Here is an 11,277-nt window from a genome sequence, read left to right as displayed (position 1 = left end):
CTCTGCTGCCCCCAATGGGCAAATAAGCCCACTGCAACAACAGATTGGAAAATAAAGTCCATATAAGGAGGTCTACGTGACGTAAGAGCCAGCCACTTTACATTGACAGTGTTCACCAGACAAAAAGCCAGGTCGACTCCTTTACTCTGACTAACAAAGGGCACCCCTAGCAGATGATTTAGGAATAGCATGTTATTAAGAATTTCAATTTTGTATCTTTTATACATTTTCTTAACTATCAAATTTATCAGGCGGACTAGATTGTAGACCCTACCGGTCCAGTTTTGACCCACGGCCGTAAAATGTGACATCCTATTCTACATTCTAACTCTATTCTAAACTTCTAAACTTTTTTTGCACTTCTATAAATCCATATAATTTCAAACTTGATAATAAGTGTATTTGTAGTTATAACTAAAAAAAAATTATCGATTTTATTAGTATTTGCTAATATGTAATTTTAAAAAGCGAGTAGGGCTTGGAACCAATAAGTCTTGGTGTAAATAAAATAACACAGTGACAAAGCGAAAGATGTTTTTTTTACAGGCACATCTACTGTCTTAGTAGGAGAACAAACTACTAACAAACCTTTACATTATTAAACCAAAAATCTATTTAACTAATACAATGATAAACTAATATAAACTTATGTACCCTTAAAAGTAAAATAAAGTTTAACAGCGTGTGCTGAGCTCCCGTGACCCGTGACGTCACCGGGTCAAGTGTCTTGACCTCAGTTTGACTTCAGGTGTTTTTTTTACTTGCGTGCTTTTTCTACTGAAAGTAAACAAATGGACTCCGGGCAGTTTTGCGGTAAAAACATGAAAAATGGGAGCGAGTGGATGGAAGTGAATGTACTAAAATGCCCGGACACAAGAGGAGATACAATGTCCGCTTCCCACCGGTGAGTTCTTTTTCTCTTTCCGCGGTTGAAATTCATTTTTATCGTGCTCCAATATCCAGAAGCTACGTGCTAATTGCTACCAATTAGCGTGTGGCGCTGGCGTTGCGTTCAGGGACTCGCGGAAATCCCATCTTTAACCCAGTTACCGAGAGAAGAAGATTTAGATGTTTCAATGAAGGTAATCGTTAAAAGAAACGTAGCTGATCCGCTCAGATTAACATGTTGTGTCTCACTGCTGCGGAAGGAGGTGTTGGAATGAAAACTGGAGCGATATTTGAAGTTACCTGATGTCAGGAAATTAATCCTGGGCACTTTGGATAAAACTCTGAATTTCTGAATTGTTTTTCATTGTTGTATTGAATTTTATTTAATGCATTCCAGTGTAACAATACATCCGTTTTTGACTTCCACAACTAGAGTCGTATTAAGAAAATTATGCAGAAGGACACAGAGGTTGGGAGGATTGCCATGGCCGTTCCTGTAATCATCTGTATCCTTTCCGTGCTGCAGACATGCAGCATCACATTCAACTTCAAGTCTATTTAAGCATTTAGTCAGAAAACTCAGCAGCAAATGTTAAATCTTGAATCTCAGTGTCCAGCTCGAGCCCTGGAGATGTTCCTCAAGTCTCTGTTGACTAAAACCTGTCTCGTCACTCAGTCCAAACTCAGCGGTGTGGTCTCAGTGGCTCACATGTGAGTACGAGCTGACACTGAGTGGGTTAAAAGGTTTGACTAAAAGATGATTAATTCCCAGTGTTGATCTGTTTTGCCGTGGAGCAGGAAACAGTGCATCGAATCAGAGAAACTCTTCCACTTTCTGAAAGAGTTGGTGGAGCGAGTGACGTCTACGACAGCCCAGAGGGACAACAGAGGACTGAGTGTGTGGCCACTGTACAGGTGCAGTTCGTCCACATCATTGTTAGTTCGACTCGCTATATCATAATTCATGAATCCTCACTTCTGTTAAGTATTTTCAAATGTATTGCAGACGGTCACATTTACTTAAAAATTAAGTACTTTTGGAAATTTTTTCCCAGTAATCCTTTCTTTTCTCAAATTCAGGACCAAACAACATCAATTGTCTGTCAAAAACAGCGCTGATGTCGGTCAAATGAAACAACAGCGTCAGCAACGAAGGAGCATAGAGTCCATCGACCATGACTCCAGCTCCAGCTCCGTATGTTTTCACAATGAACTTTAAGTTACCACACGTTTCTGACACACGTTTACTGAAAACATCAGAGCTTATACTGGTACAAGAGCAACGTTTACAAACGTCACCTTTCTCATTGCTGACATCCGGAGGTTAAAATGGTCATTACACTGCACATCCGTATTGATTCTCACATTTTTTTAACTTGCATTTATATTGTGATTTAATGGCTAACTTCCTGTTTTTCTTTCAGGAGACGGAGCTTTACATCTGTCTGTAATTTGTTTTACGTTACCCTGAACTTCTGATCACTGGGTCGTACTACAAAAGGAATAACTGATTTAGACATCAGATTGTTTTTGCTGATGAATCTCAAATCAGATTTTTTTTTCTTGAACAAGACTTTCCTTTTTTTATTTTTTTTCTGAAGACATTTAATTCAGTTTGCTGTTTTAAGCTGCTGTGAAAAAAAGAAATGAATATGAATGTTGAGAAATGTACACAGGAGGAAATTATGTAAGTCTTGTCATTATTTGTTTTGTTTTGATGGTAAATTATTGTTCGAAATCCATGGTTTGGTTTTTCAGTCAGTTTTTTATAAACCTAAAAAGGAAGCTGGAAAACCAAACCCGTGGAAGTGTTTCTTTTCAGTGTATAAACGTTGACGTTTCTATTTGAGTTTAGTTTTTAAGCAATTGTAAATTAAATGTTTTAATAACAGGAAACATTTAAAACATATAAAATGTAAATAAAACTTGAATAAATGAGTTCATACAAACCTTTTCAAGTACAATTTTAATCATGTTTCAAAGATGTGCTAACATAAATAAAAACAGGTACAGGAGTCGGTTTTTATTCCAAGAAAATAATCTTTTTACAGTGTGAGGATGAAATGAGAAATAAATAGATGCTGTTTGTTTTTTTTCATTCTTTTTCATAAAAATGTCCAGTTTATAGCCAAACATGTTTCAATTTCTGCCAAACTGTCCTTTACCAAGAATTTAAAACTGTTGAGATCTTTATACATGTTCTACATTTTCTTTTTCTCTCGGATTTAACTCTGTAAACCCAAGTTCAGAGTGAAGACGAGGACAAAGTCACCCAAATTGTAAAAGTGAAGATGGTGATGTCACGCGAGTGGTTTTTAAAGGAGATTGGAAAAGATGAGACCAATTAACTAAAAAATGAACTGCTCTCAGAAGAGACACATAGATCTGTGTCAGGTGGTAGTTGAAAGCCCATTGTCGGACACTCACTGAATTCTTTAAAAGCCAATAAGGAAAATGAAGCTTTGTATTTGAACTACTTGGTCCGCTTTTATTTCTAACATGGCAGCAATGTGAAGCAGAGCAGGACTGAGCCTGTGGTGATGGGCTAGGTTTATATCCAGTGGTTGGTTGTTTATCATCATCATCATCATCATCATCTCTCTGTGTGAAGCAGGACATGCATCCGAGCTGAAAAAGCAGCTTCACTTCAGTTCTGTCTTGACAACAAAATAACACAAAACATTTTTGTTCTTCAGATAGACACAACTCTTCTATTAATACATACTTATTGAGCTGAAGCCCAATTTGAAAGAGTGGTTTCATACATTATGATTATTTTAATTTTCCATCCGAGGTGTAAAAGGCACAGTCTGTTCCCACAAAACAAAATCATTTTTCATTTGGCCCCCACACAGCAGTCAAGTAAAGGCCTCTAGTGGGCCACAGCTGGTATCTAGAATTTGTGTTGTTACTCAGCCAAACACAGTCGGGCTTAAGTTAGATCACACAAACTTGTCCAGTCCAAGTGTGGGCCAGACTCTTCAGACAAGTGGTGACAACATAAAAATGTCAGAAGAGGACCAGCCATGTTTGACATTCTTTCAAATACCAGATGTGGGCTACCAAAAGCTCAATCCTCAATCCAGGGACTGATCGTGTGACGTGAGTTACACTCGTATGACCAAATGTCAGAAATACTGGAGGAACAAACTGAATCTAGACATAAATGAGCACAGAAATTTAAAACAAAACCACACATGGACTGATGACAGACAGGGCCTCACAGTGAGAGCTCCTTCTTTAACTCCTCAGTGTTTTAACCTGCTGGACGTCCTGAACCGGAAAACACAATGGTTGAAAATAAAAAATCCAGGATAAGAGACGAGGTAAGACGAAGGTTGTCCTCAGTAGAGTCGGGCTCCGAAGCCAAAAGTTTGTTTGATGCCTTCAAAGTAGTATCTCTTCCAGCCTTCTTTCATCAGTTCCTCCTGACTGTCTGGAACACCAACACAGTGCACCTTCAGCTCCGTCTGACTGCTGCGGTCCACGAAGGTCAATGTGATGGTGGCATAATGTTCTGTGCAGAGAAAACACATTTCTGTCAGCAGTCATTGGAAACACAACAGAGGCTGGATTTGTTTGTGAGCTGATGGTTCAAAAATTAACTGAAGATTATTTTTTATTTCAAACTGATATAGATCAGTTTGAAATAAAAAATAATCTTCAGTTAATTTTTGATCAATCGTTATAGACTCCACTACTGGACATAACTTTTAACTTATGATGCACATTCTCATACAGAACAAGGCATTGTGGTATGCAGTGTTTTAGAATCAAATATATAAATCATTATACTCAGAATCTATTGGAGGTCCTCTGATCACGACGTCCTCAACCTATGCTTTTTTCCCCTGGTTAAGTCTGCATCTCCCATATAAATTGAAAGTCTTGTTCCATCATCCATCCAACATACAGTGTCAAATGAAACCCACAGTTGTTTAAATAAAAGAAATCCAAGCCTTAAAAAGTCACCTACCACTGGGCCAGGTGTTGTACCTCCACTTCATTACTATTTTTTCATCAGGAACCTGGAGACAGAGGAAAGAGTTGACCATTAAAAACAATTTAACATGGAGAGACCACCACAGAAGTCTGCTGTGTACGAGAGGAAGGTGGCGGGAAAAGTGGTTATTCTTTACATGTACAAGGTTACACATCAGTCTCACCAGCTCTGTGAATTCACCACAAACGTTTCCGTCCAGCAGACGGAATCGTCCTCCTTTCTCTCCGTCGACTGTGGCTGAAGCGTGTGTGAAAGCCGCCACCATCTAGAGAAGAGACAGACAACACTGGTGAAATGAAAGCTGACCTTCTGACACCCCCACATGGACCAGTATTCAAAATAACAAGAACCCAAGTTCAAATAAACCAGAGCTAAAGTCAACCATCAGTCCTGACCTCCTGTTTGAGGAACACACTGTAAAGATCAGCAGGAGAAGTTTGGAAGGTCTCTCTCATGCTCAGCTTGCAGGTGGGGATCTTGACACCAGTGTTGACAGGAGCGGCCGTGCTGCCTCCTGAGGAAATCTTTTTAACAGCACAGCAACAAGTATTTGGTCAGAGAGCTGCACACTGAGCTGGTACTGAAGCCTGCTGACCAGGTTCAACAGGTCAGTAAGATTCAGACATTACAACGTGCATGAAATCAACCTGGCTGTTACTGTATTTTGTCTGCAGACCATTAGCATATGACATTTCTCCAACTTTTTTTAAACCACATGTATTTGAAGATAAACTGTTTTATAATGCATTCTGAGTGGACTGTGACTTCACACACAACTGACTACAATAGATGGTTAATGTGCCAGTTCTACAACAATCTCTGCTTAGTTTTGCTTCAGGAAACATAACCTAGTCTGATCCAGTCTAATCTAATCTGTAAATACTTCTCATCTAAACAAATCTAGCAGATCTGATCTAATCTAATCCTTCAATAAATCACAGCACCACAGTTCAGAGCCTCTAGAAACATCCTGGTGCTGCTCATCTTTGGTCCGTGCCCTCAAACCTGGACCTCCAGCCATTCACAGTGTTATGGGTTTCTGCTGCACTGACCTGAGTTTTATCCGTCTTGGCTTTAGACTGAGATGTGCTCTGAGGTGTGGCCACACCATTAGCTGTTGGCAGGATCATGCCCTGTGTGAACTCTGCCATGGAGAAAAAAAAACAGCATAAGAACACTTCTGACACCCTTTTCTTAAATTCACATTTTTAAATTGTATACCCTGTACCGTAGTACAGTTGCAGTAACAGGACACTGAACAACTATAAAGTTTTATGGATTAATGGGAAGGTGAAAAATTCAAATCAGAACAGCTTCAGAAATTTCATGTCAAAAACGTGGGAAACGCCATTTAAAATGATGGAATGTATGACATCATGAAGAAGAGACAATATCTTTACAATGAATGACATGACCTAGACAAGTCGCTAGTAGAAGGAAGAAGGTACTTAAGTCGACCAGAACTATAGCTACTGATTACATCACTACTTGTGTTGGCAGCTCCTGCTGCTGAAACACTGAACACAAACTGCAGTAGATTGTGAATGGTAAATATTTAGCTTTTCTAGTCAGGTCATGATTACAGTTATAGACAACAGTTGCATTCATACTTGTCTGCTCAAAACGTCACTCACCCGTTTTTAAATATCCAACATAGCTGCCCAGAGCTTCACGCACTTTCGCGGCTCCTTTCGTTTTCATCAGGCTCAGCAGCGGTGTGTCGGGTTCATCTTTGTTCAACGATACAACAATCTACAAGAGAACACAGGTATCGCCACACTGTTACTGCACCAAGTAACCTCTAGTGCAGAGTTAGACACTGATCATCCAGCATTACCAACTGAAGAGATAGATAGATCTGTTCATATGACATTAAAGTATGAAAAGGAATCACCTGAACACAAAAGGTTCAAATGAATTAAACCAGCATATATCTCTGCCAGGACCAGATGTTTTTAATAAAAGCGAAGATGAAGCGAAAGATTGTCTGAGGCGACACAAGCAAAGCTGGAAATATTTAACATCACAAGACAACATCCAATCAGTGACAAGTTTATCCCATCATCACCTCCCAGGATTAAGCAGAAACGTTTGTGAACAATGGCTTATCATTACTGTGTGTGGACACTGCTGCTATGTTTTATTGGTACAATATAAAAGAAGAAGAGGCATGGATTAAAGTTAACCATGAGGTGGGACTCTCTGGTAATTTATGATACTTTCTTTTTGGCTTGTTTTACTACTGTAAGGCTGAGGTACTGCTGGAACTGGCTGTCATCAAGACGGAGCTACTGGAGGATACAGGAAAATTCACCCAGACACTGAGGCAGTCAGTGGTTTTGCGGTGCTTGCAGTAGGTACAATGCAGCAACAGTAGTTATCTCATCCATGACTGACGCAAGTTGAAAAGACACTGGTTTGAAAATGAGCAAACAAATTAAATTCTCCCCAGAGCACCTAAGGTATCAGGGGCAGATGATGCAATGATCATAACAAAAAAAACCAAGTGGTATGATACAGGCACCGTTACTGTACAGCAATGTATAAGATCAGAGAACTTCTGCTGAGAAATCTTTTGGTCTTTAGACAAACAGACAGACATTTTTTTTTTGAGGGGACAGACCGCATCATAGGTAGGACTTACTCTTATCAATGTTGTAAATGGACAAGCAGTTCAGAACTTCATTAGCACTGTCAGCCATGACTGATATTAATGCTAGGTCTGCTCAGAGAATGGGGTAAAACTCACATCAAGATCGTCCATGTCGTTTTCATCAGACAGGTTTGGAACTTCAACTGATCCTTTGTATTTCACGCCTGATTTTGTCTTACCTGGAAAAAAATATGGCAAAAGTGTCAGCACAAAGATAAAACTTTCAGACACGTTTCATTTATTAATCACTGGCTTTGACAACCTGTGAGACCACATGGATTTTTTTAACTCCAGCTGCCTGGATCTACACTTGTAAGAATATAAAAGTCTGGATAACTTAAACTATTAGAAAAACTAGCAGGAAAGTATAACTACATAAAAAAGTATGATTACTTTAGCAATTGAATAAGCAACTGTAAAAATGCTACACACCTGTCCAAGTAGCTTTCAGGACCCATTCATAGAAAAAAATTAGTTTCCCTTTGCGGTTGTTGATGGAAGCCTCTCCTTCCACTTTGCTGACTTCCGTCACCTCACAAGTCCCAACATCATTCTCAACACTGAGTCCCATGAGCAGGTATTTCAATTTGTCCGACGACCAGTTTGTAGCATCACGTTCAGTCCTGAAAAGATCCAGCACCGATGGTGAGGAAACAGAACTTGTAAAGATAATAATATTGACAGCATTCTCATTCAAGTCTGCAGTTTTGTTGTATGTGTTCTTATAATAATATATCGTAGTCAGAACACTTAACTATAATTTATGAATTTAAACAAATGATTATCTTTAAACAGAACTACAAAAACATATACTACTAAATTGTTTGGTGCTTAAAGAAATAAATGTTTTTTTAGATATAAAATGCTTATAGCAAGGGATTTAATATACAACAACATAAAGCTCCAAGGTTCACTAAAAATAACATGTTGTGGTTATTAAAAGCTCGGCTAACTACTAGCTGGCTAAAAGCTACTTAGAATATGCCAATTTGTTTAAGATTAAATCTCTTTGTCCATATTCTCGTCAAGCACACCTCGGTCACGTGAGTATAATTAAAGCTCAACAGTTATAAACGAATGTCTGATGTAAAAATTAGTTTCTTTACTCTATATGGTGTTAGCGTTTGGAGGCTAGCATGCTAACAGTCGGTGCTGTTTTATGTCGTTTCTTACCAATGCCAGTTGTTGACATTAGTGGCATCAGCTCTTTCCTCCACGATCCAGCGAGGGTCCCCTTCTCCCCACTTGGCCATTGATTCGGGTTTTAAAAATTATAAATAAAATGGGTTGGCGATAGAGAGAGAGTTAACCGGTATGTGAGCAGGTCCTGTTGAGTGCACGTTGTTTCTAGAATCCTCCTCCAGCCGCGCTCTCGCTCTCTCTCTTTCTCTCTCTCTCTCTCTCTCTCTCTCAGTCTCTCTCTCTCAGTGAGGGTGCTCACGCGATTTTTCGCCGGTCTTAGAAAGTGCTGGAAACGGACGGAACTTTGGAGAAGGTAACTCAAAATGTCCGCCAGCCACTTCCTGTGCGGAAGAACAGTTCCGCGTCAAACAGGAAGTTTTTCAGCAGATCTTTAAAAGGCACAAAATAATTACGTTAAATAAAAATTTCAGTGATAATATGTTACCAAAACAATTCTCTTTAGTGTTGGTATTTCATTTCCTCAAACACAATACGACGTGCATAAAATGAACAATAAAATCTCCAGAGAACGTCACATATTCTGTACATATTTCATGATATTTTATTTTCCTAGAGGAATTTAATATCCAATAACTTGTAAATTTATCTCAAACTACTTAAAAATGATATCTAAATATAAAGAAATCAAAAGCTATTACATTCATATAATATTTATACAATTTCCTTTATTAATACAGACATTCATACTTTGCATGATGCCAGTCTTCATACTACAACATTGGAATAATCTTCTCTCAAACAAGACATGACAATATCTAGACATCTGCACATATGAAGTTGTTTTGTTCTGCTATGGCCTATGTCTTTTTGATCACCAGGATAGACTGCAGCTTAAACTTATGTAGTATGGAACCAACATCAGCTGCACAAAAAAGATCAGCTTTTTATACCTGGCAACTCAAAAGCTGCCAATTTTATTCATTTCGAGGGGAGTTTCCAGAGCTTGTATGAAAATCTCAAAGTCTTGATCAGTAATAATTTAGAGGACTTCACCTGTTGTCATTTAGATTTATTCTGTTTCCACTGTGGATGGGCCCCATTTTTTGGTCTCTTCTTTTTTGTTCCTTTCACTTTAACATTGGCACAAATATAGACCGGTTTAAACTTGCCTTGCTCTGATGTCATAAAGCATATATGATGTCATTAAAGAACACAGGTTTGCGCTGACAAATGTGCCATTTTGCTTTTATCTACCATTATTAATTCCAGGGTCCGTACATATACCTGTTACTTGTTTATGAGAGTAAATCCACACAGTTTAATGTATTGCCCCGACTTTCTGGTGTACATCTCTGTGGTAAAAACAGACAAAAGGAACAGGGACAGATAATGGTATGTGGTTCCTACTACTAGTTCTCGTGATGAAAAAAAAACACCCTTTTTAATATACCTTACGATTTGTAACAAATTGTTGTAATAAAAGGAAAACAGAAACGACAGATTAGTAGGAGTGAAACCAAATGAAAGCCAATCAAAACCCAATGGCTGGGGTAATTAGCATCATGAGCTGAGCTGTGGTATATACTGTTGATTACATTTGATGGCTTTTACAATGTTTATTTATTGGTCTTGACATCAAAAGGACAGAAAACTTCGCTGAAGCTGTTTAAGTCACTGACGATCAAATGCATTCAGGAAGGACTTCACTGTGTGTTATCATCCTGATTTTTAAATTTTGGTTAAAGACAATTTCAATGTGTTTAATATTCAAGATACAAACCTGAACTGAAGTGGGATACATAATAGGTTGGCAGATAGGTGCAGTGACTTGTGGTAGGCCGATATAGTTAAGTATTTAAGTCAGAATAATGTATAATAATAAAGAATATAAGCAGGTTAAAAGATTTACTGAAATGTAAGGTAAGCAGGGAGTTAAACACTGAGGTAGATGTGAACTATGGTAGTTTAGTGAATGAGCAGATCGGTCGGGAAGTCAGAAGGTAGACTATACTAGTCTATAAAACAGTAATGCATGTTGACAGACAGGTTAGAGGTACAATATATACCAAGTAAACTAAGTGCTATGTATTATTTTGTTTATTTCTTTACCACTAATTCATTATCAGACGACACGCAATTACTAAAGGAAAACAACATTACTAAGACCGAAAACGAATAATTGTTAATAAAATATTAAAACAATCTGCTTACTTGTATAAAGCAATAATATATCTATTTAAATAAACCAATCATAACCTGTAATGACTGCAATAAAGCATTAAAATTGAAGGAGAGCAATAACCCTGGTTGCTCTCTGTATGCAGACATATGGCTTCAGGCTGTAGTCGGCTCCCCTCCCCCTGCCTGAGCCGCCTCCTCCTCCTCGGCAGCGGCAGCCCCCCCCCCCCCCCCGCCTGAGCCGCCTCCTCCTCCTCGGCAGCGGCCGGGCCTCCCCCCCCCCCCCCCCCGCCTGAGCCGCCTCCTCCTCCTCGGCAGCGGCCGGGCCTCCCCCCCCCCCCCCCCCGCCTGAGCCGCCTCCTCCTCCTCGGCAGCGGCCGGGCCTCCCCCCCCCCCCCCCCCGCCTGAGCCG

The 11,277-nt window shown here is 39.3% G+C and overlaps 2 protein-coding genes across 3 annotated transcripts; one reads left to right on the top strand and one right to left on the bottom strand.

Moving 5' to 3' along the window:
- Window positions 1-123: 123 nt before the first annotated feature.
- LOC103383047 (dr1-associated corepressor) lies at window positions 124-2,669 on the top strand. 2 transcript variants are annotated; one of them, XM_008316047.3, is made up of 6 exons: window positions 124-904; window positions 1,322-1,394; window positions 1,506-1,599; window positions 1,687-1,803; window positions 1,969-2,083; window positions 2,313-2,669. In XM_008316047.3, exons 1-6 carry the CDS (start codon window positions 863-865, stop codon window positions 2,337-2,339), a joined length of 468 nt encoding a protein of 155 aa, XP_008314269.1. In that variant the 5' UTR covers window positions 124-862; the 3' UTR covers window positions 2,340-2,669. The 2 variants fall into 2 exon arrangements, with proteins under 2 accessions (XP_008314269.1, XP_024912142.1); XM_025056374.1 differs by lacking the exon at window positions 1,969-2,083.
- Window positions 2,670-2,839: 170 nt separating this feature from the next.
- LOC103383038 (activator of HSP90 ATPase activity 1) lies at window positions 2,840-9,818 on the bottom strand. Its single transcript, XM_008316041.3, has 10 exons — window positions 9,741-9,818; window positions 8,718-9,115; window positions 7,977-8,167; window positions 7,641-7,723; window positions 6,526-6,643; window positions 5,944-6,035; window positions 5,287-5,415; window positions 5,055-5,156; window positions 4,865-4,916; window positions 2,840-4,405 (listed from the first exon to the last, which is right to left on the bottom strand). Exons 2-10 carry the CDS (start codon window positions 8,795-8,797, stop codon window positions 4,233-4,235), a joined length of 1,020 nt encoding a protein of 339 aa, XP_008314263.1. The 5' UTR covers window positions 8,798-9,115; window positions 9,741-9,818; the 3' UTR covers window positions 2,840-4,232.
- Window positions 9,819-11,277: the final 1,459 nt, after the last annotated feature.

Source organism: Cynoglossus semilaevis, chromosome 1 (assembly GCF_000523025.1).
Source record: "Cynoglossus semilaevis isolate Cse_v1.0 chromosome 1, Cse_v1.0, whole genome shotgun sequence".
Lineage (NCBI taxonomy): Eukaryota > Metazoa > Chordata > Actinopteri > Pleuronectiformes > Cynoglossidae > Cynoglossus > Cynoglossus semilaevis.
Note: the sequence above shows the minus strand (reverse complement) of the source record. Positions and strands in the feature narration are given on the sequence as shown.